General features: G+C 67.4%; 1 protein-coding gene across 1 annotated transcript; it reads left to right on the top strand.

The window, feature by feature from the left end:
- NCS1 (neuronal calcium sensor 1) lies at positions 1-27174 on the top strand. Its single transcript, XM_055131241.1, has 8 exons — positions 1-134; positions 15654-15678; positions 17632-17770; positions 18519-18597; positions 19346-19434; positions 19535-19612; positions 21713-21829; positions 24769-27174. Exons 1-7 carry the CDS (start codon positions 71-73, stop codon positions 21809-21811), a joined length of 573 nt encoding a protein of 190 aa, XP_054987216.1. The 5' UTR covers positions 1-70; the 3' UTR covers positions 21812-21829; positions 24769-27174.
- The last annotated feature ends 348 nt before the right edge of the window (positions 27175-27522 follow it).

Here is a 27522-nt window from a genome sequence, read left to right as displayed (position 1 = left end):
GCCGCGCCCCGCCCCGCCCGCCGCGCGCCCCGACGGGGTCCGGCCCGGGCGCGGGGCCGCGGCGCCCACCATGGGCAAGTCCAACAGCAAGTTGAAGCCCGAAGTTGTGGAGGAGCTGACCAGGAAGACGTACTGTGAGTGGCCGCCGCCGGCCTTTGTTCCGGCCCCCCCCCGCGCCGGGGCCCGCCGCGCGCCCCCCGCGCCCCCCGCGCCCCCCGCGCCCCCCGCCGCCCGCGGGGCCGGGCCGGGCTGGGGGCGCGAGGCCCGGGCGGGGGGCGCTGCCTGCGCAGGGCCGGGCGGGCGCGGGCGCGCGGCGGGCGGTGATTCACGCATCACGCTGTCGCTGCGAGCTTGGCCTGTCGCCCCCTCCTTGGCCCGGATCGCGCGCGCGCGCGTGTGTGTGTGTCGTGGGGAGGGGGGGGTGCGGAGGCTTGTCAGGGCGCCGTGGCCGCGGTGACCGCTGTGAAGGTCCCAGGCTGCAGCATTCCGGGCCGGCGTCTCGGCGCGGACCCCCGCCCGCCTTTCTCTCGCCCGCCCAGGCCGGGAGCCGCGGCTTCCCCCGTCGCGGGCACTGCGGGCCACCGGCTCCGACTCCCCTGGGTCCCTCCCCGGGGTCGCCCCCCTCCGCGACTTCCAGCTTCCAGTCCCCCCTGGCCTTCATGCCCAGAGAGCGCTTCCTGCCCCCTGCGCCCCCACCCTCCAGCTGGCACGACAGGGGTTAATGGCACTGGGCTCTGACCACACTGGTTTGGTGGCAGAGAAGGCGGTTTGGGGGGGCAGAGAAGGCGGTTTGGGGGGCAGAGAAGGCGGTTTGGGGGGCAGAGAAGGCGGCCCTCCCATCTGCGGTGGGGGAGGGTCACTGGCCCCTGGCAGAGCCCGTCCCTGGAAGCCCGCAGGGTCCAGCCCCCCCCCCCCGCCCCTGCTGGAGGCAGCCGATTGCCACTCTGAGCTGGTGTGGTGGGCGCCGGTGGGTTGCTCTGGACCCCACCCACCCACCCATGGTCCGGGGCTCACCCACCGGGCACCTCTGCTCCAGCCCTGGGTCCTGACCCGCTTCCCAGGTGCTGGGCGCCTCCAGAGCCGGCGTGGCATCATGAGACTCTCAGGTCTCTGGGCCGCCCTGCGGGGTCCCCTCTGTGGATCAGGCGAGCCCCCCCCACCCCACCCCACCCCCCGCCAGCTACTGTGGCCGGTAAGGCCGGTGGAGTTTCTGACCGTTAGCGCCCAGTGCTGCAGCGGCCCCAGCCTGCCGCGTTTCTCCCCGTTGCCGGGGCTGGAGACTGAGGCGCTGCAGACCCCCCCTCACCCCCGGCAAGGGTCTCCCCAGACCCTCAGGCTCCAGAGCTGCACCCCTGGGAGCCCCTCAGGGCGGGTGCTGCAGAGGGCCGGAGAGAGAGAGTCCGGCGGGAGGGCGCTTGCCCTGCATGAGGCCGGCCTGGGTTCGATCCCCGGCATCCCCAGAGCACTGCCAGGACTCACTCCTGAGTGCAGAGCCAGGAGTGACCCCCCCACAAAAGACACCCCCAAGTGAAGATCCTAAGAGCAGAGAATTGCAGCTTGTTAGTTCCCGCTGCCAACTGCTGCCGGCCTGGGGTGTCAGGGGTGCTCCCCCCTCTGGGAGGTCTGTGGGCGGGGGGGGGCGGGGACCCCCAGGCCGAGCGTGGGCCTCCTGCCTGCCCGGGCTCTCTGCAAGGGCCCCGCGAGCGGATAGCGGGTTCCTTTCCCCGTCTCCCCGGCCCTTGCCAGCTCCGGGGGGGGGGGTGGGTGCCTGTTTATCAAGTCTCTGCTCACGGGGGTGGGGTGCACCACACTTGCGGGGGCTCGGGGCCCACTCCCGGGGGCTCAGGGGCCTCGCAGGGTGCCGAGGACGGAGTCGTGTGGGCGGCAAGCGCCCTCCCCTCTGTACCGTCTGTCCGGCCCCCCCACGGCTTCCCGTGACCGCCCCTGTGTCCCGTCCGCGTTGGGGGCGGGGGCGCCGAGGGAGGTCTCCCCACCGGCACGTCGCTGCTGGGTCCCGGCTTGCCCCCCCCGCGGGTCCGGCCGGGAATCTGCCTCCCCGTGGCCCTGGTCTCGCGTCTCTCGTGTCCGAGCAGCTCCAGGTTCTGGGGTCAAGGCCCCGAGTCCGCACGAGTGGACGCACCGTGCCTCCGCCCTGCATCCATCTGGCCACAAACCCCCGTGTTGGGCTTCGTGTGACGGCCCCTGTGTGCCCGGGAAGCGCTGACATTGCCGCCCCTCGGGGCTCTGATCATATCCGGGGGCTGCGGGGGTCTCAGCCGGGGTGGGGTGCAGAGTTCCCCACGCAGGGTTAGGGTTCGCGCTTCTGAGACTTGGACCCACTTTGTTGCAGTGTGAGAGCCTCTTTTTAGCCTTCTGTGCCTGGGCACGAACTTCTGAGCCTCAATTTTACTGTCTGCAAAATGGGGGTGCTGCCCACAGTGCCTGCCTGACTGTGAGGAGAGGGGAGGGAGGGGGTATTACAGTCACTGCTAGCACAACAGGGTCCCAGAGCACTTCAAGAGTGAGACCTGTGAGCACTGAGCCAGGAGCAGCTCCCAGCATCACCCAGCTCCTTTGCAGGTTCTGGCTTCACCCGCAGTAGCTGCCCCTCCCCCGCCCGTCCTGCACTAGACGTGTTAGTCATGAGACCGCCTCCCCCCCCTCCAGGTCCACCCTGCTGGGCGGAGAGAGAACAGGGACAGAGCGGGGAGCCCCTGTCCACTGTGGCTGAAGACAGTCAGTGGTGCCGAGGCACCAGCCCCCCGGGACGCGGGCACCCCGAGCCTCACCTGTGGTGCTCCCTTCCCTGGTCCCTCTGTCCAGACTCAGGGGCTCGCCTCCTCCTGGGTGCCCGCCGTCACTGCAGACCTGTCTTGACCTTGACGCCAACCTTGGGTCTCTGGCCTGTCCTGATGCCCCAAGCTAAGCAGTGTGGTGGGGGTAAGGCAGCCAGAGCTGAGAAGGGGTCCTCCACCCAGGGCCTGGGGCCACGGGGAGCTGGGGAGGGCACAGCAGGCATCTCAGCAGCAACCCCCGAACTCTGCAGGGCAGTGCCACGGGGCGAGCGGTGTCTGGCACCCTTTGTGCTCCGAGAGGGTGGGGTGTAGGGGGCCCTGATTAGAAGGATAACCTTGCTCTGGAGGGGGGGGAGCTGGGATTCCTCAGAATCCTGTGAACACATGCCCCCTGTGTGCTGCATCCTGTGGACACGCACCCTGTGGACACGCATCCTGTGAACATGCATCCTGGGCACATGCATCCTAGGTACATGCATCTTGGGTACACGCATCTGTGGACGGTCATCTTGATTATGTGCACCCTCTGTGCATCATGTGTACGTGCATCCTGGGTTCACACACCCTGTGGACGTTCAGCTTGATTACACGCACCCCGTGGACACACAGCCTGCGGACACACACTTTGTGGGCATGCACCCTGTGGACATACCTCCTGGGCACACGCACCCTGTGGACATACCTCCTGGGTACACGCACCCTGTGGACACGCATCCTATGTATGCATCTGATACACATGCATCCTGAGTACATGTGTCCTTGTACATGCATCTGATGTAATGTATCCTGGTTGTTGTTTTTTTTTTTTTTTCCTTTTGGGTCACACCCGATGATGCACAGAGGTTCCTCCTGGCCCTGCACTCAGGAATTACTCCTGGCGGTGCTCAGGGGGCCCTATATGGGATGCTGGGAATCGGATGCAGGTTGACCGAGTGCAAGGCAGACGCCTTCCCCGCTGTGCTACCGCTCCAGCCCTAGTGCATCCTGTTCACACATACCCTGTGCATGTGCATCCTGGGTACACAATCCTATTGTACTCGCATCCCGGGTACATGCGCCCGAGGTACACGCACCCTCTGCGCATACATCGTGTGTGCTGGGTGTAGTGTACATGCTCACTTTGTATGTGCACCCATGTCCTATGTCCCCTATCCTGTGTGCTGCCTCCTGGCCATGGCCCGTGGCCTGGCGGCCGCGGGAGAAGTGGAAGCCGCAGCCCCAGGCAGGCGGGTGCCTGGAAGGAAACTTTGTTGTTTGTTGGGAAGGAACGGAGATGTGAGATGTATCCGCCCCCGCTGACCTTGGGCAAGCGCCTGTCTCTGCTCTGAGCCCAGCGTCTGCCCCTCTCTGCTGCCCACGCTGCCCCCGGGCCTTGCACCAGTCCTGGGCAGGGCTGTAAGGCAGCCAGACCCTGTGGGGAGCAGGCGCAGGGCCCCAGCCTCTCTTTCCCCCCTGCAGTATTGCCGAGGGCAGCCCTGGGGGCTGGAGCACCGTGGGGGGTGGGGGCTGCAGCCTGGGCACCATAGGTCAGGGCCCCCTCCTCGTGGTTCTGCCCCTTTGCCTCCCCTGGCTTCTGCCCCAGGGGTCCTGGCATCACGCAGGAGCTGCTCTCTGGGCCAGGCTGTGATCCTGGCCAGAGGTTGGGGGCAGGGGGGAGTGGCAGAGACCCCCCGGGAGCCCCCAAGAGCGTCCTGGTCTGCAGCAAAGCCGGGAGCCCTGGGGATGCGAGGGGTCTCCGTGGGCTCCGGGAGGGCCCATCTGGGTGACTTTCGCCCGAGGACTCGGTACAGCGGCCCGGTGGCTCCATTGTGAAGTGAGGGCAGGGTGTGTGGTCCCGCCCCTCCCCCTCCCAGCTTTGGAGCACCCACCGTGTGTGAGCAGCGGGGCTTCGGGGAGGGGGAGACAGTGCATGCAGGACCCTGAGCGCGGCCAGGTGTGAGCCCACAAACCAAGGTCACGAAGCCAGATTCCTATTTGAAGACCAGTCCCTGGCCCGCCCGGAGGCGGCACAGCCGCAGGCTAGGAATCCGTGGCAGGGGCGTCCGCCCAGGTGAGCGGGCCTTCTCCTGCCCCAGCACGGGGGGACTGTCTGTTCTCACCGTCCTCAGTGGCTCCACAGAAAGGCCGGGCCTGGTTCCAGCAACTGGTCCTGGGGCCGACGAGGCGGGGCCTGCAACTGCTGACTCCTCCTCCGCGCAGAACACGGGCATGCTGGCTCCTCCCACAGGGCAGGGGGACGGGCTGTGACTGCTGACTCCTCCCACGGGGTGGGGCCTGTTACTACTGGCTCCTCCCATGGGCGGGGCCTGTGACTGCAGCTCCACCCATGGGCGAGACTTAATTGCTCCTCCTCTCATGGGCGGGGCCTGAGACCACAGCTCTGCCCATGGGCGGGGGCTTGATTGCTGTCCCGTCCGTGGGCGGGGCCTGTGGCGGCTGCTCCTCCCATGGGCGGGGCCTGTGACTACGGCTCCCTTAGCGGACTTGGATGGGGATGGGGGTGTCTTGTTATGGAAATTTATTCTCATATGGTTCATCTTGTCCTAAATGTTTCTTCTTGGCACCAAGCCTGGGGGTGTCTAGGGGCCACTGGATCTGGTTCAGGGATCAGCCCTGATCAGTGCTTGGGGGAACCCTGCGTGGTGCGGGGTTGGAACCAGGATCCGGTGCATGCGAGACCAGAGCCTCAAGGCAGTTGATCTCCAGCCCGGGGTGTTGGGGTGGGGGCGGAACACACCTGAGTGATGCCCAAGGGGGCCCAGGGCCTCTCGGTGACACAAGGCTGGGGACCGGGCAGTTCCGTGTGAGGGCTTGAGTGCGGGGTGCTGGCCCTGGGCGGGGCCTCTGCTGGGGTCGTCTCTGGACAGGGAGCAGCGTTCCTGGGGCAGACCCTGTGGGGGTTCTCTGGGGCCGAGGGCAGCCTGCAGCCTAGGGAATGGCTCGTGGTCACTTGCCACCTGCTGGCCACACGACCCCGGTGAGGATGGACCTCGCTGAGCTCTGGGGGACGCGGGCCCGGGACCGAGTTCTCACTGACGGGTGCCAGTCAGCGTGGGGGTCAGGAGCGGGTGATGTGGTCGTTTGTCCTGCAGCCCGCTCGCCTGGCGGGGGAGGGAGGCCTGTGTGGACGCAGCCTTGGAGGGCCAGAGACTGGGAGGGGGACTGGCCGGGCCTTCAGCCCCAGCCCCCGTGGCAGGACAGTGGACGTGACTCTTGTCTGGGACCGGCTGTGTCCAGAGCTTCCTCCTAGCTCAGCACTCAGGGATCGCTCTGGGGGGGCTCAGGGGACCCTATGGGATGCCGGGGATCGAACCCGGGCTGGAAAGTGCCCGGCCTGCTGTAGCATCGCTCTGGCCCCAGGACACTGGACTCTGAAGCTGTCAGGTCTCTCACTGACTCGGTTTCCCTTTCTGCCCAACAAGAAGATCAGCAGAGGGCAAGATTCCAGGGTGAGGATCTCCTGGAACAGGGACCCCCGAGCCTGGACTTGCCGGGTTAAGACCCCTGCCTTGCACGCGGTCAGGAGTAAGCCCTGAGGACATACAAATAACAGCACACACACACACACACACACACACACACCCTGCCACCACCACCACCAAAACAAAACAAGGAGAGAGGACCGAGTCGAAGGCCCTGCTCGGGCCTCCTAGCGGGCCTGGGACAGGCGTGGGCCCCGCGGCCCCTCCCAGCCCTGCTGCTTCTGAAACGAGGAGACTGAGGTGGGGGGGCCGCTGGAGGAGGCCCCCACCCAGCTCACAGCGCGGCTGGGGGCCATGGCTGGGTGGTGGGGAAGGCTCCGGGTGGGTGGAGCTGTGGCAGGGAAGGGGGTGCTGGGCGTGGGTGGGCGGCGGGTGGGTGCCGGGTGCAGGCGCCGGTTCCCGTGTGAACACCGGCGTCGCTGTGAGGGTCAGGAGTGGGTGAGCCTGTGTGCCAGTGAGGGGCAGGTTAGGGAATGTGCGTGCGTGTGCGTGTGCGTGGGGCCTCGAGTGTGTGTGTGTGTGTGTGTGTGTGTGTGTGCGTGTATGGGACCTAGTGTGTGTGTGCATGCGTGTGTGTATGCATGGCAGGGCTGGGCGCATATGTGCGTGTGTGTGTGCATGGGGCCTGGCGTGTGGGTGCATGTGTGTGTGTGTGCATGGGCTGGCGTGTGTGTGCATGGGGCCTGGCGTGTGGGTGCATGTGTGTGTGTGTGTGTGTGTGTGTGTGGGTGGGTGTGTGGGTGTGTGGGGAGTGCCGTGTGTGGGTGGGCCGGGCAGGCAGGGGCAGTAACAAGGAGGCGGCTCAGCAGGCGGGCATGGGGGGGAGGCCCAGTGGGTCCCGGTACGGCCAAGGCCTCGCTGGGCTGGGCGGCACCTGTGTGCCTCCAGCCTCGAGCTCCTGGGCGGCCCCCAGGGGGGCACAGTGGGCACTGCTCAGGGAGCAGCCGAGGGGCGGGTGCCCCTCGAGCACTGGGGCCTGTGGCAGGAGCTGTCCCGATGCGGCTGGGGGGCCCCAGGGTGCCCGCTGTGCGGGTGAGACGAGAAAGGCCCCCCCATCTGGGGCACAGGCCTGCCCCCCGCCCCCACCCCGCTGCTGGGGGCGGGGCTGGGTCACCTGGGGGTCCAGGGTCTGCTGTGGGGCGGGGCTGGGTCCCCTGGGGGTCTAGGGTCTGCTGTGGCTTTGGCTGCCCCGCTCAGTGCCTCAGTTTCCCCGTCGGTCCCCTGTTCTCAGTGCTTCCCCCCACGCACTGGGGAGGTGCCCGCTGTGTGCCCGGGAAGGGCAGCTGTGTTGCTCCCCCTCCCTGGCCCCAGGAAGCTGCCAGCCCTGCCACAGTGGGGGACGAGGAGGGAGAGGAGGGAGGAGGAGGAGGGAGGAGAGGGGAGGAGGGGAAGAAGAAGGGAAGGGAGGAGGGGAGGAAGAAGGGAAGGGAGGAGGGGAGGAAGAAGGGAAGGGAGGAGGGGAGGAAGAAGGGAAGGGAGGAGGGGGGAGGAGGGGGGAGGAGGGGAGGGCGGCGGGGAGGGAGGGAGAGGAATGCGGCTTTGAGGAATGTTTAACCCACAGCAGAAATAGCACTTGGCTTTGTCGCTTCTCAGGAGGCAGCGGCTCCCTCGGCCCCCCTCCCCCCTCCCCCCTGCCCTCCCGGCTCTGGCCTTGGGGGGCAGCACCCGCTTCTCTCCCAGAGCCAGGGCTGCCCTGGGTGCCGCCTGGCAACAGCGCTGGTGTCCTGGCCGGGAGGGGTTCCGGGCACAGGCCGCCACCGCCGCTCCCGCCCGCGCCCACCCTCTCTGGGCGGGACCCGGGACACAGGACCCTGGGGTCCAGCAGGGACTCGGGGACCCGCCGGCCTCCTCCCTGCCCGGAAGGGGCAGGCCCCGACTCTCCTGTCCGCAGACGCCACGCGGGTCACCGGGTGCTGCGAGGCGCCACCCCGAGGTGCTGGCACAGTCCGGGCCGGCGGGTGCCCTGGGGGGGGCAGGACAGATGCGCCCGGAAGGACGGTTCCTGCTGGGCCGGCCGGGCTGGGGCTCTCGGCTGGGGCTGGCCCGGGGTCCACTGGCCGCCGGCCTCTGCCCTCTGCGGGGCGACATTCCGGTGCCAGGCCGGGGGCGGCTATTCTTGGCACCGGGTGGGGACGAAGCCCGGCCCCCTGCTGCTCCGGCTGGCCCTGGGTGCTCGGGGCTAGGGCCGCTGCTCTGGCCCGTGCCGCCTCCCTGCCGGGCCCTCACCCCCTCCCTGCTGACCCCCTCACCCCCTCCCTGCTGACCCCCTCACTGTCTCCCTGCTGGGCCTCCCTGCCTCCCTGCTGCCCCCCTCACCACCTCCCTGCTGCCCCCCTCACTGTCTCCCTGCTGGGCCTCCCTGCCTCCCTGCTGCCCCCCTCACCGCCTCCCTGCTGCCCCCCTCACTGTCTCCCTGCTGGGCCTCCCTGCCTCCCTGCTGCCCCCCTCACCCCCTCCCTGCTGGCCCTCACTGCCTCCCTGCTGCCCCCCCTTGCCCCCTCCCTGCTGCCCCCTCACCCCCTCCCTGCTGGCCCCCCTCACCCCCTCCCTGCTGCCCCCTCACCCCCTCCCTGCTGGCCCCCCTCACCCCCTCCCTGCTGGCCCCACTCACTCCCTCCCTGCTGCCCCCCTCACCCCCTCTCTGCTGCCCCCTGGCCCCGAGGCTCTGTGCCCGGCTACTGGGCACACACGGAATTAAAACTCACAGCAGCTGTCAAAATAGACACGCGACACCGCGGCGCGGGGAGCCGCTACCTCTCACCAGCCTGGGGCGCAGGGCCGGACCCCCCCAGCCACCCCACCAAACGCAGCCCCCACTCCCTGCTTCCACTTTTTGGGGTCTCGGGATATGGACCGAAGGAAGCCCACCGGCTGTTCTCTGTCTGGGGGTGGGCGGGGCCAGAGAGCAGGCCAGGCCGAGCCCGGTCAGACCACGGTGCTGTGGGTCTGCCCGGGCCGGGGGCATGCTGGCAGGCTTCCTGGAGGAGGTGAGACTCCATCCCGCGGCTGCCCCTGGCGCGGCTGGACTTGAACCTGCGTCTGTGTTTGCTGATTTGGGGCACTGAGGGAGGGGCCACTGGGAAGGCCCAGAGTCGGGTTTAGGGTGTCTTTTCCCTGCGGGGGTGGGGGTACTTCGGGGGCACAGTCCAGGGCCAGGCCCCCTGGGACATGCAGGGGTGGGGACGTGCATGCGTGAGCTCAGCCCAGTAGAGGGGCCTGGTAGCGGGGTGACCCCGTAGCCACCCCGGGCACTCAGGGGGGGTGCCCCCCTCTTGCAGGAGGCACCGGAGACGGGGGCCGTGGCACAGAGCCGTCTGGGACGCCGACACTGACCGTCCCTGCTGGGGCTGGCCGCACCCTCCGCTCTGTTGTCATTCTTTGGGGCCACACCTGGCAGTGCTCAGGGTGGACTCCTGGCTCTGTGCTCAGGGCGCTCTCCTGGCTCTGCTCAGGGCTCACTCCTGGCTCTGTGCTCAGGGCTGACTCCTAGCTCTGTGCTCAGGGCTCACTCCTGGCTCTGTGCTCAGGGGTCACTCCTGGCTCTGTGCTCAGGGGTCACTCCTGGCTCTGTGCTCAGGGCTATACCTGACAGTGCTTGGGGGACACTGTGGGATGCCAGGGATGGAACCAGGGTCAGCCTCAGGCAAGTCAGGAGCCCTCCCCACTGCCCCCATAGGTGTCGGGTCCAGAAGACCCGCCCCTTGGGCAGGTCCCTCAGGGCCTTGTCCAGTACCTGGGAAATGTGGGCGCCACGAGGCCAGCCTGAATTTCTGGGCACTTGGCGGGAAACGTTTGAACATTTCTCCATGGGGGCCCCCGAGGGCCCCCTTCCAGGTCGCCCTCTCCCTGGGTCTCGGGGGAGGTTCTGTCTTCTGGAAGATTCCGAGGCTCTGTGTGTGTGTGTGTGTGTGTGTGTGTGTGTGTGTGTGTGTGTGTGTGTGTGTGTGTGTGAGAGAGAGACAGACGGACAGACGGACGGGGAAGACATGGGCTGTCAGCCTGGACCCAGCCCGTTTATTAGCCCAAAATAGCCGAGTTGTAGAAAGCAAATGTCGCCGTGGGCACCTGCCAAGCCGCCCCCTGACGCCCGCACGGCGCCCGCCCACCCGGGTTGGCACACACAAACTGTCGCCGCGCGGCCCCCGTTTCCCGCGAGGAGAGAGGCCTGAGCCGCCTGCGACCCCAGGGGAGTGGCAGGGTGGGGTCCCCCTCGCGCGGGGCCGCTAATCTGGAGCGTGGGGCGGGGCGGGGCCGCCTGGGAGTCGGAGGCTCCAGGCAAGACCCGTCGCCCCAGTTTTGACCCGTCGCCCCAGTTTTGGGCTCCGGCAGGCCCGGAGGAAGGTCACCCGCCCGGCCCGCGTCTGCTCCACGCGTGGCCGTTTCGTTCCTTCCTTTCCTGGGCCCCCTCAGAGGGGCTCGGGGACCGCGAGGGGCTGGGGCTGGGCCCAGCCCAGACCGTCTCTCGGACCCCACGTTTGTATGTTTGGGGGGTCCGGTGGAGTTTAGGGGTCCCTCCTGGCTCGGTGCTCAGGGAACCACATGGTGCCGGGGATCGAACCCGGGTCGGTTGCGTGAGGGCCGGTGCCTCCCACTCTGTCTCTCGCGCCCCTTGGGTGGTTTTGTTGGTTTGTGTTTTGGTTTGGGGGGGCCACGTTGGCAGTGCTCAGGGCGCACTCAGGGGTCACTCCTGGCGGTGCTCGGGGGACCCTCTGGGGCGCCGGGGATCGGACCTGGGTCTGCCGTGTGTCGGGCAAACGCCCTCCCGGCTCGGTGCTCCTGAGTGCTGCTGTACGGTCACGGCCCGTCCCAGGGCAGGCACCCGCCGAGGCCTGCGCCCCGCTCAGGGGTCCCCTCCAGGCTGCCTCTGGGGTCCCGCCTTCAGATGGACCCAGGCCCCACTTCAGTCACTGTCGCTGTGATGGGGTCTCCCAGCCCGTGTCCCTCGGAGACCTCGGGGTCTTCACGGTAAAGGGACCTGGTAGGGACCCCTCTCAGCCAAGAGCACCACACCAGCTTGGTACCATGCTGCCAGGTTCTGGAATGTTCTGGAATGTTGAGGAGTGTTCTAGAGTATTCTAGAGTTCAGCTAGATCCAGAGGGCCCAGCTGGGAAATAGACCTGCGCTGGGGGGGTCTCTCCCTGTGGGGCCTTTGGGGAGCTCGCCCCCTGCACCCGCAAGTGTCTGTCTTAGCTGCCTGTGTTTTATTTTTTTTATTCTTTGGCTTTTGGACCACACCCGGCAGTGCTCAGGGCTGACTCCCAGCTCTGCACTCAGGGGTCACTCCTGAGGGGCTCGGAGCACCCTGTGGGTACCAGGGATGAACCTGGGTCACCCGCATGTGAGGTAAACGCCCTCCCCGCTGCCCTACTGCCCCGGCCACGTCTCTGCGGCTTGAGCCTGGTGCTGTGCCCCCGGACACCAGTGTCACCCTGCGCCCGGCTCCTCCCACCCTGCCCGTGCTCCGTCGTCCCTGGGTCTGCCCGGGCCCTCAGCACCGCCTGACTGGGGCAGGGGCCGGGCTCAGAGCCAAGTGCCAAGGCCTCTGCACACAGCGCCCAGGGACTCCTGAGCCCTGGGGCTGCCCCTGCTGGGAGTTGCAGGGGAGAGGGGTGCAGGGAAGAGGGAAAGGGAGGAGTGAGGGGTGTAGGGAGGAGGGGGGAGGGAGGAGAGTGCAGGGTGCAGGGGGGAGAGTGCAGGGTGCAGGGAGGAGAGTGCCCAGTTCAGGGAGGAGACTGCAGGGGTGCAGGGAGGAGAGTACAGGGGTGCAGGGAGGAGAGTGCAGGGTGCAGGGAGGAGACTGCCGGGTGCAGGGAGGAGAGTGCCGGGTGCAGGGAGGAGAGTGCAGGGGTGCAGGGAGGAGAGTGCAGGGTGCAGGGAGGAGACTGCAGGGGTGTAGGGAGGAGAGTGCAGGGGTGTAGGGAGGAGAGTTCAGGGTTCATGGAGGAGAGTGCAGGGGTGCAGGGAGGAGAGTGCAGGGGTGCAGGGAGGAGAGTGCAGGGGTGTAGGGAGGAGAGTGCAGGGGTGTAGGGAGGAGAGTGCAGGGTGCAGGGAGGAGAGTGCAGGGGTGCAGGGTGCAGGGAGGAGAGTGCCGGGTTCCTGGAGGAGAGTGCAGGGGTGCAGGGAGGAGAGTGCAGGGTGCAGGCTGTGGGCTATCGGTGAGGGAAGGCGCTAGAAGAGCCAGGCCAGTGGGTGACCCTGTGTGGGCCCTGGGGGCTCAGGCCGCCTGGGCAGTCTGCAGAGGGCAGGAGGGCCTGGGGTCCCTGGGCGAGGCTGTGCAGGCCGGGCCCTGCCCACCGCCCCTCCCCTGCCCCGGGCTCGGGAGGGGCTGCCAGGGCAGGGAAGGGGGACTGTGGCGCGGGCGCCTCGCTCGGGGGCTGGGGCCGCCGTGTCCCAGGGCCGCTGTCAGGGAGTCAGAGCCCCGGGCCCCCGGCAGGCTGGGTGGGCGTGTGGGCAGCCTGTTGCCCCCGCGTGAATCCTTCCCACTGGGCTTCTACCCCAGGGAGTTGCTCATCCCACAGTGCTCCCGGAGCCCGTTCCCTCCACATTTGGGGTCCCCCCACAGTGCTCACCCGGCTCGGTGCCCAGGGAACCGTGTGGTGCTGGGGACCCAGTGGGCTCATTACCAGGACCCCCCATGGCGGTGAGCACTGCCCTACCACACAGTGCTCCAGGCCGCCACGGTCACAGGCCACGCTCGCCGGCGGCCAGGTCTGCGCTATTGTCCGCGTGTCCCGCCGCGGCATCGGGCCCTGGGTCTGGGCGGCGCGCCCCCCCACCCCCAGCCTGCTCAGGCCACAGCCTCCGCGGGGCCTGGCCTCAGGCCTCCGAGGCACGTTTCAGGCCACACCTGAGTGCAGACCAGGAGTCTCTCCTGGCCGGGCTTGGGGAGCCCCACGGGATGCCGGGCTTCGACCCGGGTCAGCCGCGTGTAAGGCAAGCACCCTCCCCGCTGTGCTGTCGGTCCAGCTCCTAGAAGGCACGCGTTTGCCTGAGGCCGTGAGCCTGGGCCCCAGCTCTGTCTCCAGGGGCCGGACCCAACTGTTACCCCGGGACTTGGTGTGCAAGTGAGAGAAGGTGTTGCCAGGTCACTCACGGGGTCCGGCAGAGCCCATGCCCCTCCCATGGTCCGGAGCTGGCTCTGGTCCCATTTCACAGACAGGCAAACCGAGGCCCAGAGATTTGTCTGCCGTGACCTGCATCTCTGGGCTGACCCGGGGCCTGGTTCCGGTCACTCTACCATGGTCCTTTCCCCACCGTGGCCCGGGAGGGGGGTAGCACCCCTCCTGCTCTCTGGTGTGGGAGCTAACGGGAAGCAGCCAAGCACTTTCCCCAGAGGGGGAGGGAGAGGCAGACTGGGGATCTGGCCTTGCGCCGACCAGGCACCCCCAGGGCCCCGGAAGGCTGCCAGGAGTGACTCCTGAGCACTGAGCACCGCGGGGTGTGGCCCAAACAAAAAGTGGGGGCGCCCCAGCTGGGTCGGAAAGGCACACGGGACACGGGAGGGGCTGGCCCAGCCTGCACGGGGCAGAGAGGAGGGGGTCCCGCGTGTGGGCGGGTCCCGCTAACCCCGCAGGCAGCTGCCCCCCCATGCTCTGTCCTTGCTCTGTAGGGCCTGCGCAGGCCCCGCCCAGATGCCCCGGGCCCCGCCCATGCCCCGCCCAGATACCCCGGGCCCCGCCCAGGCCCCCCGCGGGTTCCACTGGGGGGACCTCGGCACTTTCCCCTTATTTCTGAAACCTTCCCTGCCTCCATTTACCTTCCGTGGAGCCGACTGTGCTGTGAATGCCACCCCCCGCCCCCCATGACTGGTTACCGGGCAGGAGCCCCAGGCTGCTGGGGGCTTCATCCTGGGGCCGACCCCCGAGGCCTGCTCTCCCGTGGGGTGCGCAGGGCCTGTCCCGCCACCTTCCCGGGAACCCAGGGAACCCACTGCAGGTGTCTGGAAGCTTCTCCAGGGTGTGTGTGTGTATTTGTATATGTAATGTGTGTGTATGTGTATTTGTGTGTGTCTATGTATGTGTGTATGTGTGTTTATGCACATGTGCATATGTGTGCATGTATATGCGTATGTGTACATACATGTATGTGTGTATGTGTATTTGTATGTCTATGTATGTGTATATGTATGTTTGTACACATGTGTATATGTGCATGTATGTGTGTATGTGTATATACACGTGTATGCATGTGTATGTATACATGTGTGTGCATATATGTGTATATACATGTGTGCGTGTGTGTATGTGTGTATGTATACATGTGTGTATGTATGTGTGTGTATGTGTGAGGGGGGTGCTCCCTGAGCTTCTAGAAGCCTGGAGAAGCTGTCGGGGCCCAGAGTGGGGGTGCCCAGCCAAGTGCTGGAGCCCCGCGGCCTGTCGGCCCCCCGGAGCGCGATCCTGGGCCCGCTGCCGCCCACCGCCCCGTCCGGCTCGGGCCCTGGGGAGGGGGCGCCGCTCTTCCTTCCTGGGCACGGGGGTCTGGCTGCCTGCTGAGCTGAAAAGTGGCCGCTTCCGTCAGCCCATCCCGGCGCCCCCGGCCCCCGTGGTTTGTGCTCCCCGGTGGGGCCGGACGGGGCGGACCCGCTTCCCTCCAGTGCCCACGGGCCGCTGCCCACCACCCCTGCCCGCCCCTCCCCCGCCCCGTGCGCTCATTGGCTGACTCCTCGCTCCGGCCCGCCCTCCCCGGTTTGATTGACGTTGCAGACGGGCTCGTGGGCTGGTGCCCGACGGGGGCTCTCGCGGCAGACTCCTGGGGGGCGGGGGGGGGGCGATGCCGGGGAGGGGGGATGGTGGGCGCTAGGAGGGGAGGCGGGGGGCTCTCTGGGGGATGGGGGTGCGGGGCGGGGGGGCCTTTGGAGGGGGCGTTGCAGGGTTGGGGAGCGCTGCGGGGGAGGGGGCACTGACGCGGGAGTGCTGGGGGGGGGGCGTCGCGCTGCCCCGCGAGGGCGCCCGGGGGGCGCGGGGACCGCGCGGGTGGGGGGCGGAGCTGGTGCGGTGCCAGCCGCGCCGCTTCAGCGCTTCTCGGAAAAACACTGCCTGGTTGCCTGGCACCGCGAGGGGCTGCCCGTGACTCAGCCCGGGGCGGCGGGGGGGCGCGAGTGGGGGGGCGCCACCCCGGCCTGCCCCGCCCGGGACCCCACCCCCGCGCGAGAGGGTGGCCCGGTGCTGGCCTTGCTGGGGTGGACCAGCGTCTGTCCGCCCCAGGACCTTTGTCCATTCCCCCAGGACCCCAGTCCATCCGCCCCCAGGACCCTGGTCCATATGCTCCAGACCCCGTCCCTTCATGTCCCTGTCCCCGTGTCTGCCCCGTCCCCGCGTCTGTCCCCCACCCCGGCCCTGCGCTGAGATCTGCCTTTTCTCTTTTCTCTTGCAGTCACGGAGAAGGAGGTGCAGCAGTGGTGAGTAGCGGGTCCCCTAACTGGGGGTGGGGGTCTGGGGGCGGGCGCCGGGGCCGCGGGTGGGCTCCTGCCCCGTTAGGGAGCCCCAGGCCGGCTTTTGCCAGAAGCCGCGACCTCGGGAGTTGGCCTTGCGAGGCCCGGCGCCCTTCCTCCTGGCGGGCAGGTCGTGGGGTGTCTTGGGCGCGGGCACGGAGCCGTCTACACTGGCTGCTGTGAAGTTTCTGAAGCTGCTGTCCTGGGCCAGGTGCAGAGTGAGGGCCCTGGGGTGTCTCTGACGGGTGGGTGACCCCCCACCGGGACCAGCTGGGGTGGCAGCGAGCCAGGAAGTGGATCAGGAAGAAAGCCTGCGGGAGACGGGAACTCGGGGGCTCCATCCCCCCAGGCAGGGCCCCCCAGCCCGGCCAGGACGGACCCCCGAGCTGAGGCAGGAATACTCCTCGGCACGGCCAGGGGTGGCCCAAAGATCAGAAAAGAGAAAGGGGCTGCAGCGATAGCACAGCGGGGAGGGCGTTTGCCTTGTACGCGGCCGACCCGGGTTCGATTCCCGGCATCCCATATGGTCCCCCAAGCACCGCCAGGGGTAATTCCTGAGCACAGAGTCAGGAGTCAGCCCTGAGCATTGCCGGGTGTGACCCAAAAGGGAAAAAAAAAAGAGAGAGCCGGGCCCGAGGGCTCACCCCTCCGTCTGACCCTGGGCCTCAGCCTCCCTCTGGAGGACGGCGGTGGGGTCCCCGCCCCCGCGTCCTGGCCGCGGCCCCCGGCTGTGGGGGGCAGCCATGGGGGACCGGCTCCCTGTCCCCCAGAGCCTGACCTGGCGCCGACCTCGTTTTCCGCTCCAGAAACAGGCGGCCGCGTTCTCGGTCCCTGCGGCCTCCTTCCCCGGCCCTCGCGCCTGCCCTCATCCCCTGACACTTCCCACTCTGCGTTTCTGGGTCGGGCTCCCTGGAGCCGCCTCCGGGAAGCCTGCCAGGACTGCCCCACTCGGGGCAGCCAGCGAGGACCTTGTCCTCCAGCCTCGGCTTCAACCCTCCTTGCACCTGAGCTAGGGGCATGTGACCCTGCTCAGCTGACCCCTGACCTTTGCCCCGCCCTCCTCTGCTGGGCCCCTCACCGCCTCATCCTCTGCCCCGGCCCCTGCCCTGGCCACGTTGTGGGCTCTCCTGAGTGTCGCCTCCCCTCGGGCTCGGGATTGGGGGGCCGGAGCGAGGGCAGAGTGGGGAGGGCGCGGCCGCACACGGGGCCAGCTCGGGTCCGATCCCCGGCACCCCTGGGTGACCCCCGAGTGCAGAGCCGGGAGCCTGTGGCCCCAAATCAAGCCCTTTCAGAGCGGGGCTCTGCCCCCCCCCGTGGGTGCTGTGGGTGCCCTTGGGTGGCCCCGTGGCCCTGAGCACAGCTGAGTGGGCCTGGGCCCCCCGGCAGGGACGGCGCCCTCGGGCTCAGCACACGCCTGCCAGCATGGAGTCCCCCCAAACACGGCTGGGCCCCCCTAGAGGAACCACGCGTGGGGGGGGACCCAGCGTCTCTCATCCCGCTCTTCCCGGGGACCCAGTTCCCGCGCGGGACTTGGCGAGCTGCGGCCGTTCCTGGGTCCGAGTCGGCGTGCTGTGCTCCGTGGGGCCTCACAGCTGGGGGGCCGCCGGGGCGCCCTGCCGTGTGGACGGCTGAACTGGGCCCCCACACGGGGCTGCTCGCTCAGCCCTGGGGCTCCCCCTCGGGCCCTGGACTCCCCTCAGAGCCAGCAGGGGCCTGAAGCACAGTGCCGGGGGAGGGGAGCTGCAGCCGCTGGGAGGGGGTGTGGGGGCGGGGTGTACGGGCTCCAGCCGGGGCCCAGAGAGGTGCAGTCACCTGGCTGAGGTCGCACCGCGAGGGCCAGGCGGAGCGAGGGGGGCCCTCAGGGCCGGGGGTGCTCCCGCGAGGGGGACTTGGCGTCTCTGTCCCTGTCCCCCCCGCCAGGTACAAAGGCTTCATCAAGGACTGTCCGAGCGGGCAGCTGGACGCCGCGGGCTTCCAGAAGATCTACAAGCAGTTCTTCCCCTTCGGGGACCCCACCAAGTTCGCCACCTTCGTGTTCAACGTCTTCGACGAGAACAAGGCGAGTGGGGCTCCCCCCCCCCCCCCCGCCCACAGCCTGGCGGGCACAGCTGCGAGGGGAAAGGCCCCGCATGCAGACACAGGAACATCATGCACTCACATGCACACGGCAGGGAGCTCAGACACGTGCTCCAGCACACGCCACAGGCAGTACAGACACACATGTCTCAGTGTCCATGTGAACACGTGTACACAGACACGTGCTGCAGCACACGCCACAGGCAATGCAGACACGTGTGTCTGTGTCCACATGAACACATGTGTCTCAGTGTCCACATGAACACGTGTGTACACAGACACGTGCTGCAGCACACACGCCACAAGCGGTGCAGACATGTCTCAATGTCCACATGAACATGCGTGTACACAGACACATGCTTCCAGCACACGCCACAGGCAGTGCAGACATGCGTGCTCTCAGTGCCACGCATCCATGTCCACATGTGCCTGTTCCCTCCTGGTCCCCAGACTGCTGGGATGCGTCGGTCACAGCGCGGATGTCCCTGCACGCCCGCAGGGGGAGCTGGGGGCACTTTCTGCCCGTCCACTCCAAGGAGCAGGTTTCCAGGGTGGGGTGGGGGTGGTGCTTTCCGAGAGGGTGCTGGGCTCTGAGTCGGGCACACCCGGCTCTCCTCGTCCCGCCCCTCCTCCCTGTCCCTCCCGACCCCCCCTGCAGCCCCTAAGTGCCCCCCCGCTGTGTCCCTGCGTGCTGGGTGACCCCAGGCTGACCGAGAGCCCCGTCCCCGCAGGATGGGCGGATCGAATTCTCCGAGTTCATCCAGGCACTGTCGGTGACCTCGCGGGGGACACTGGACGAGAAGCTGCGGTGTGAGTCCCGGCCCCGGAGGATGGCGCTGACCAGGCCTGGGGTCCCGAGAGGCCGTGGGGGGCGGGGGGCAGGCTGTCTGCGGGTCTGGGAAGGGTGCGGCTGTGCCGAGAGATGGGGGTGTTTATTGGCACCGCCTCCCGCTGTCCACCCTGGATACGAGTCCCCCGTGCTGGGACCCGGTGGCCAGGCCTGACCCTCTGTCCCCGCAGATCCGGGAACACGGAGGGGGAGTCAGAGCCGCAGCGGGAGTCAGAGCCTCGGCGGAGACAGTGGGGGCGGTGGGGAGGGGGTGTAGGCGGGAGCAGCTGCGCCTGGTGGGGGAGGGGGCAGGGGCAGGCTCGGGGCGGGCTGAAACGGGGAACAGGGACTTGAAAGGGGTCAGCGGGGAGGCCTGGGGCCGCTGGGCTGGGCTGGGCTGGGCGGCAGCTTCTGTCCCTGCTCTGCCTTTGTTCCTTTGGAGGCGGGGGGGGGGGGGGGGCGGCTCATTCCTGCACGGCTCCCCAGGCGGCCCCCACCCCATCGGTTTGACTCTCTGTGACTGCAGGGGAGCGGGCGTGAGAGTGCAGAGGCAGGGCCCTGGGCGGGAGGGGCAGCAGCCCGCAGAGCCCAGCCCTCACCCTCTTCACGCCCCGCACCCCGAGTGGGTAGCTCTGGCTCTGTGCTGTGCGCCTCGCCCGGGGCCGAGTGGGGGGGTGGGGAGACGGGGGATGTCCTGGCCGGCCGGGGTCACTGGGCTGTGGGTTCCAGGGGCCTTCAAGCTCTACGACCTGGACAACGACGGCTACATCACGAGGAACGAGATGCTGGACATCGTGGATGCCATTTACCAGATGGTGGTGAGCTGCCGGCCGGGCCCTGCGCGTCCCTGCCCGTGTCTGTCTGCCTTGGGGGGCGGGGCGGGGGGCCGGGGCACCCGCCCACCTGTGTGTCCCGCAGGGGAACACCGTGGAGCTCCCTGAGGAGGAAAACACCCCCGAGAAGAGGGTGGACCGGATCTTCGCCATGATGGACAAGGTGAGGCTGGGGCGGCTGCAGCCTCCCTGGACAGGCCTGGGCTGGTACACTCAGCACAGGTGTTCACGTATACTCACACATGTACATGAGTACACATGCATGCATATACACATTTACACATTGTGCATCTGGCCCCACACATATGACGTGAACACGTGTGTGTTCATAGGCACATGCACTTTGTTACACATATACACACATGGTGCGCACACATGTACACAATCAAGTACACGTGCATGTGTGCAGGATGCACAGAAGTCACGTGCATGCACATGTGTGCATGGACATACACAGCCACACGCATGTGCATTGGGACAAGTGCATAATCAAACATGCATGCACGCATGTATACACAACTACACATGTGCACACAATCATGCGTGCATACATATATGCAAGGCATACAAACTACCTCTCATCCATATGCATGCACACACAGCACAGACACATGCATGGTCTCTCGCACTCGTATGCATACACACAGGCACAGGCTCGTACATGGTCTCTCACACGTGCATCCGTGCACACACATGCACAGGCATGTACACAGTCTCTCACACTTTTGTGCTTGTACAGACACACAGCACCACACTGGGCGTGAGTTGTGTCCCGCGCGGCTGAGCGGGAGCCCGTGGGCGCCTTTGCTCTGCCGCGTCTGTTCCTCGTCCTGCCGCGGGCCCCTTTGGCGTTCTGGAAAGTGCTTCTAGGTGATCTCACAGTGATTCTGGTTTCGTTCTGGTGTTGGGGGTAAGGTGACGCTCAGGGCTCCATCCTGGCTGTGCTCGGGGATGGCTCCTGCTGGGGCTCGGGCACCCCTGGGTGCTGACGTGTGCCAGGCAAGCTCCCTCCCCGCCGCTCTCTCTCCGGCCTCGATAAACGTGTATCTTTTGCCTTGGGCCGTACCGCACTGTGCCGGGGGCTCTCCCTGGTCTGTGCTTGGGGTCGCACCCGGTGTTCAGGGGCCCGTTCTGCCCGCAGGGCGCCCCCCGGGCACGTCGGGTCCCTGCCCCAGAAAGGCCGCTGGCGGCCTGGTGACGCGTGTGTGACGGGCCCTCCCGTGCGTGTCCGGGGGCCAGGCGGGGGCCAGGCGGGCCGCGGGCATGCTGTCCGACCTCTGGCCCCGGCTCCAGGGAGTTGCAAGGCGTCGCAGAGGGCTGGAGAGGGAGCACCGGGGCCCGGGACTCTGCTTCCCTCGGGGCCAACCCTGGTGTGACCCTGGGCAGGTTAGCCCGGCCTGAGAACTAGAGGGTGATTGGCTAGAGAGGACAGTGGGGAGGGGGCTCGCCTGGCACACAGCCGGCCTGGGTTCGATCCCCAGCACCCCATATGATTCCCAGAGTACCACCAGGAGTGCTCTCTGAGCACTGAACCAGGAGTCAGCCCTGAGCACTGTCAGGTGTGTCCCCAAAGCCAAAAAGGCTGCGCATGAGTGGAACTTCAGGCTGGTCCGTGGGGGCCTGTTGCGTGCCCAGGAGGAGGCCGGTCTCTTTGATTCCCAGAGTCGGGCGCCCTGAAGGGTTCGGAGGGCGGAGGGGAGAGCGCCATCCTCAGAGGGCTGTTTCGGGGTGCCAGGAGCCCGGCGCCCCCTCCCGGGTGCAGGTGACGCCGCCCAGCCGAGCTCTGGGCCTGCCTCTGGGTCAGGAGGTGTTGGGGGGCTGTCTCCAGGGCCTTTGCTTCGGGGAAGCTCCAGCCACCCGCCTCCAGGGGCCGTGAAGGGGTCCTGGGAGCCCCCGGGCTCCCCCATCTCCTGGGGCCCCTGCAGCCGCTCCCCCCGAGGTGGTGGAAATTCCTCGGAGATGGAGAGGCCGGAGATGGAGAGGCTGGAGATGGAGACGCTCAGCCGCTCAGCCTGGGGACCCAGCACCACTCACGGGAATTAATAGCAGATTAATGACCTAATGACCGCAGCAGAGGGAGGGAGGGAGGGAGGGAGGGAGCGCTGCGGCTACAGGCCCAGACGCACCCAGGAAGCCGGTCTGTGGCCAAGGTCACCCCGTGAGGAAGCGCCCAGGGCTGATGCCCAGCCCAGGGAGTGGCCGGGCCGTGTCTGGGGGCTGGTGGGCCCCCGGCCGCCCACTCAGCCGCCCTCTCTGCCTGCAGAACGCCGACGGGAAGCTGACGCTGCAGGAGTTCCAGGAAGGCTCCAAGGCCGACCCGTCCATCGTGCAGGCCCTGTCGCTCTACGACGGGCTGGTATAGGCCAGGGCACCTGCTGGGGTGAGTCGAGGCCGGGCGGGCGGGGGGTGGGGGCTTGCCTGGGCCCTGGGGTCACGGGGGACGGTCTAGGGGACAGGAGGCAGGGCTCCCAGAGTCTCCCCATTCTTGCCTTTTTTGTTTCGTTTCATTTTGGGCCATCCCCGGTGGCCTGGGAGCTACTCCGGGCTCAGTGCTCGGGAGACTCCGGTGCGGGGTCTGACCTGGGCCCCCTGCCCACAGAGCAGGCGCTCGGCCTGTCTCGTTCTTGTTTGCTCTTGGCTGTAGGGGCCACACCTGGCACTGCTCTGCACTCAGGGATCACTCCTGGCGGGGCCAGGGGACCCTCTGAGGTGCTGGGGGTCGAACCTGGTTCAGCCACATGCAAGGCAGCACCCTCCCTGCTGACCCGTCTCCCCAGACCCGCCCCTCCCCTGCACGCCTCTGCTCGGCCCTGCCCTGTCCTTCCCTAGAGCCAGAGGGAGCCTGGGAGTTGGCATGAACAGACATCTCCCGGGTTAAATGCCTGTGTGCGTGTGTGTTTGTGTGTATGTGTGTTATGTGTGTATGCATGTATGTGTGTATGCATGTGTGCATGTGTTATGTGCGTGTGTGTGCATGTGTGTATTTTGTGTATGTGTATGTGTTATGTCTGTGTATGTATGCATGTATGTGTGTGCATGCATGTGTGTGCATGTGTTGTATGCACGTATGTGTGCGTGTGTACATGTGTTTGTGTATGTGTGCTTATATGTGTGCATGCATGTATGTGTGTGTTATGTGCATGTGTTTTCAAGCGTGTATGTGTGCATGCATGTGTGTATGTGCGTGTGTATATGTGTGTATGAGGATGTGCGGGTGTGTGCACGCGTGTGCGTGTGTGTGTGTGTGTGTGTGTGTAGTTCTCCTGCAGCCCTGCGCCTGCACAGGTGTCTCCCCTCACCCTCTGCCCTTCCTTCATCCTCCCTCCCTCCTCCCTTCCTGCCTCCCTCTGGGCAGTGCCCGGGAGGAGTGGGGGTGAGTGACAAGGTCACAGCTGGGTGGTCCACGGGGGTTCCCCCGCCCCCTGGTGCTGGAGAGGGGCCCGTGGCACTGCACGCCTTGGCGCCCGCTGGCCTCTTCCCTCTGGGCCGGCCGTTAATCGCATCTCTCCCGGCCGTCCTTGATTTTTTTTTTTTCATTTTCTTCTTGCCTCCCAGTCAGTGCTCAGGAGGCCTGGGCACGCCCGTGGGTGGTTTGTAGCCATTTGGGATCTGTTTGGTGTGCGGGCCTGAGCGGTCAGTCTCCCTGGGGACCTGCGAGCTGCCATCGGGCCGGCCCACACCCGTACGCCGGGACCCAGCAGGGTGTGCGCGGCCGCACCCCTGCTGCCGGCCCGTGTCCCGCTCCAGGTGGTGTGTTTTAATATTCCCCCGCGGGATGCGCTGTTATCCTAACGCTCACCGCGTCCCACATTCCACGGCTGCGGGGAGCAGATGGGGAGCCTGGGCAGGGGAGCCCCGCGCTAAGTACCCAAAGGCCTGCAGGTCCACGTTCCGCCAGGGCCGGAGCAGTAGCAGACTGGGAAGGACCCTTCTCCTTGCACGCGGCCGGCTCGGGTTCAACCCCGGGCACCCCAGAGCCCGCCAGGATTAACACCCGAGCGCAGAGCCAGGCGTAACCCAAGCACCAGAGAATAAAAAGTAAATAATTTTTTAAAAAGACCCACTTTCCATCCCGGGTCGCTGGGGTGACCACCAGCTGCCAGGGGTCATCCCATGGTGTGGCTGGGGGCCCAGTTCCCGGGTCACTCGCTCGTCCCGGTCACCCTGGACGCTGCCTGTCCCCGTCCTGGGGTTCCCCCTTGAGGACGTTTCCAGGAGGGGAGCCGCAAACTCAAGACGCCCGTTTCCCAAGGCCTGATCTTGGAGGCGCATTCCTTTCCTTCTTGGCCAAGGATATGGGGTCTATTTTGAGCCCTTCGCTTTTCTCTATAAATTTCCTTGTCTTGGGGCCAGAGCGCTAGCACAGCGGGGAGGGCGTTTGCCTTGCACTCGGCTGACCGGGTTCAATCCCCAGCACCCCATAGGGTCCCCCAAGCACCGCCAGGAGTGACTCCTGAGTGCAGAGCCAGGAGGAACCCCTGAGCATCGCTGGGTGTGACCCCCCCAATTTCCTTGTCTTTATTTTTCTGGTGCTAGGGATTGACCCTGGGTCTCGTGCTCCCAAGGCCTGCCCGGCCATGGGGTCCCTCCCCATCTCCCCAGCCTTTGCCAGCATTTAGAATCACACATTGCACATGGAATTTGGTTTGTTTTTTTTTTTTGCTTTTTGCTTTTTGGGGTCACACCCGGCAATGCACAGAGGTTATTCCTGGCTCTGAACTCAGGAATTACCCCTGGCAGTGCTCAGGGGACCATATTGGATGCTGGGAATCAAACCCGGGTCAGCTGCGTGCAACGCACATGGAATTTGTATCAAACCAGGGCTCAGGGGCTGGAGCAATAGCACAGCGGGGAGGGCGTTTGCCTTGCACGCGGCCAACCCAGGTTCGATTCCCAGCATCCCATAGGGTCCCCTGAGCACCGCCAGGAGTAATTCCTGAGTGCAGAGCCAGGAGTAACCCCTGTGCATCGTGGGGTGTGACCCAAAAAGCAAAAAAAAAAAAAAACAAAAACCAACAACTCAGGGCTGAGTCTGCAGTTTATTTTGGGAAGAGGGGAATCTTTTTGTTTGTTTTTGGGTCACACTCGGCGATGCTCAGGGGTTCCTCTTGGCTCTGCACTCAGGAATTACTCCAGGTGGTGCTTGAGGGACCCTATGGGATGCTGGGAGTCGACCCGGGTCGGTCGTGTGCAAGGCAAACGCCCTACCCACTGTGTCGCTCCCGCCCCGAGAGTTCTATTGATTCTTACCGAGTTTCCCTCCGCCCCAGTACCCGCGTCGCCAACCCCTGACCTCCCCGCCCCCTCTGTGTCTTCCAGATGCCCAGGACCTCTCACCTCCTCCCGTGCCATGAGGCCACCGCAGCCCGCCACCACCCACCTCCGTTCCACCAGCCCGTCTTGGCACCGCCGCCCTGCGGGGGGACCCTGCGCCCCGCCCGCCCCGCCCCCCCGCTGCCTGAAACCGCGGGCCCAGTCGCCACCCCCGCGCGGAGAGCCAGGACGCCCGCCCGCCCGCCCCCCTACGCGTTTTCTTGTGTTTGATTTCTAGCCCACCTGGGGGCCGCATGCTCGCACACCCCACCCTCTGCTCCGGAGACCCCGGGCGGGCCGCGAGCGCGGGTGTGCGCTGTGGCTGCGCCCGTGGGGCCGTCGGGGACCATCGGGGGGTGCTAGACCGTCAGGGGCCGTGGGGGGGGTGCTGGGAGCCGTGGGGCCGTCGGGGGGTGCCGGGACCGTGGGGGCCGTCGGGGGGGGGCTGACCCGGTTCCCGGGACCCCCGCGGCCTCCGCGGCTGGGATGTGCGCGCGCGTGCGTGAGGCCGGGCCGCGTCCTTGGCGGGAGCGGACGCCCCTCTCCCCCCGCCCCCGCGATGGTGTTTATTTATTGGGGGTCCCGTGTCGCTGTCCGGGACCCGACCCGTTTACGCCCGTGCCCCCGCCCTGGTTCCGGAGGCCACAAAGCCAAATACTCTTTCTTTTATTTCCAGATACTGTGCTGGGCATTCAGAGGGGGCGCAGCAGCGCCCCCTTCCCTGTCCCCCCGCGGCCCGATGCCTCCTTTTGGGGCCCTTTTCTCCCTGCCCGAGACCCCCTGTCCCAAGTAGCTCTAGGCGGGAGCAGGGCCGGTGTGGGGGGCGCTCTTGGCTCTCGCTTTGGTGTGTGCCAGGGCCCGGGGGTGGCGAGGCGGGTACTGAGGGGACACAGGCCAGTCTGGGCCAGAACCGCTGTTCCCCCGCCTGGGGGCCCTGGAAAGGGGGTCTCTGCTCTCCCCACTAGGCTTCCCTGCCTCTGGCCCGCCAGGCCCCCAGTGCCCTCTACCCTTTTCCTCTACCCTTTTCGCTTGTGTGCCAGGAGGGAGCCCACCCCACCCTGTTGGAAGCTTCTGGCTCCCAGAGCCCCTTTAGGGCCAGGCCGCGAGGCCCCTGGGACCCGTGACCCCCGCCCTGGGTGGGGAAGGGTCTTGGGGGTTTCTGAAGGGTCTCTCTGAGCCCCTGCTGCTTGGGCCGTGTTCAGGGGCACAGCAGTGGGGGGCTGCCGGGTGGGGGTGGGGTCAGTGCGGCCCCTCCTTCCTGGGGGGCCTCCCATCCCCTCCCCGGGCTCTGGCCTCTTTGGGGCCCCTCCGGAGGGGGCGCTTCGTGGGCCTGGGTCTCTGCCGGGTTCCCGGAGAGGCATCCCCGCGGCCCGATGCATCCCCGCTCACATCTGCTCAGCCCCCAGGCTCCTGGTGCCCCCCGGCCCCCGAGGCCCCCCGGGGCCCTTTTCTCCTGGGTAGTTTGAAGCTCGGGGTCCCCTTTCTGCTCCGCCGCCCGGGCAGGAGAGTGGGGGTCCCCGCACCCTCGGCTTCTCAGATTGCGCCGGGCCTGGGAGGGGGGCTGGGACGGAGGGTGCCAACAGCGCCCCCAGGCACCCAGAGGTGCCCCCAGCCCGTCCCGAGGTTTGCACCCAGGCCTCAGGCACCCCCTGCCCCATCCCTGGGCACCCCCGGCCCCCCGCACGGTTCCCCCCTCCAGGCCCGCCCCCAAGATGCTGCTGTTTCCCGGGACGCGGGTCTCCGCAGCGCCCCGCCCCGCCCCGCCCGCGCACACGTCGGCCCCGCCCCCCGGAAACGCTTCGCAGCTCGACCACCGGCTCCCGGGTCCCAGGCGCCCCCGGGCCCGGGCCCGTTGCTTCTGGGCGCCGCCGTGGGAAGGGGCGGTCGGGGAGGCCGCGGGCTGAGCCGCCGCGGGGCGTGGGGCGCCCCCGGAGGGGGAGCGGCGGCCGGGGGTCCCCGGACGCCCCTTTTCAGAGACAGCCAGTTGTTCGGAGTCAGGGCGCCGCGACGGGAAGCCTGGCCCCCTCCCCTTTTTTTATCTGCGGAATAAACCCACTGGTTGATTTTTGAATGAATAAAAGGCTTTTGTTGAATAAACAGCTGTTCCTCTTCTGTCTCGGGCGGGGCGCAGCCCCCCGGCCCGCCCCGCAGCGACCCCCGGGAGGGGCCCGCGCCCCCAAGCCGCCCCGGGCTCCGGGCACGCTGCTCCTGCTCGCGCACGCGCCGGCCCCGCCCTCGGGGGGCTGCACTGTGGGGGTCTCGGGGCCGGGTGCAAGCCCGGACGGAAACGCTTCTGCTTGCCACGGGCCCCCCGCGGCCGCGCGCCCCGGCGGGTGGCAGGCCCCGCCGTGCTCCTGTACGTGCTCCCTGTCGCCAATTAAACACGCTTCGGCCCAGGCCGCCCCCTGTGCACCTGTCGCCTCGTCTGTTTCCGCTCGTCTCCCGCCCCCGCTCTGTCCGGCTGGTGCCCCCCGGGATGCTGCGGGCGGGGAGGAGCACCCTGGGTGGGAGCACCCCGCTCCGGGATCACCCCTGCACCGCTGTTCCCAACTGCTTCCTCTCCCGGGGCCCCCCCGGGAGAAACGCGGGGACGGCTCTGGTCGGGAGCGCGGCCGCTGGACTCGGGCATCGGGGTCCCGCCTGGGGTGGCCCCGCCTGGGGTGTCCCCGCGGAAGGTGGGTGTCGCCTGGAAGGTTCCTGAACGGGAGCAGCAGACGCGGCGCACTGGGCGTCTGAATTGCTCCTGGCAGTGCCCGCCCG

The sequence above is a fragment of the Sorex araneus genome, chromosome 1 (assembly GCF_027595985.1).
Source record: "Sorex araneus isolate mSorAra2 chromosome 1, mSorAra2.pri, whole genome shotgun sequence".
Taxonomy (NCBI): domain Eukaryota; kingdom Metazoa; phylum Chordata; class Mammalia; order Eulipotyphla; family Soricidae; genus Sorex; species Sorex araneus.
This window is presented reverse-complemented; position numbering and strand designations above follow the sequence as displayed.

Bases quoted from the DNA above. Each gene is read 5' to 3' on its own strand.
- NCS1 (XM_055131241.1), top strand. From the start codon at position 71: ATGGGCAAGTCCAACAGCAAGTTGAAGCCCGAAGTTGTGGAGGAGCTG. The intron at 17,771-18,518 runs GCGAGTGGGGCT...CCGTCCCCGCAG, and splicing joins ACGTCTTCGACGAGAACAAG to GATGGGCGGATCGAATTCTC. The intron at 19,613-21,712 runs GTGAGGCTGGGG...CTCTGCCTGCAG, and splicing joins TCTTCGCCATGATGGACAAG to AACGCCGACGGGAAGCTGAC.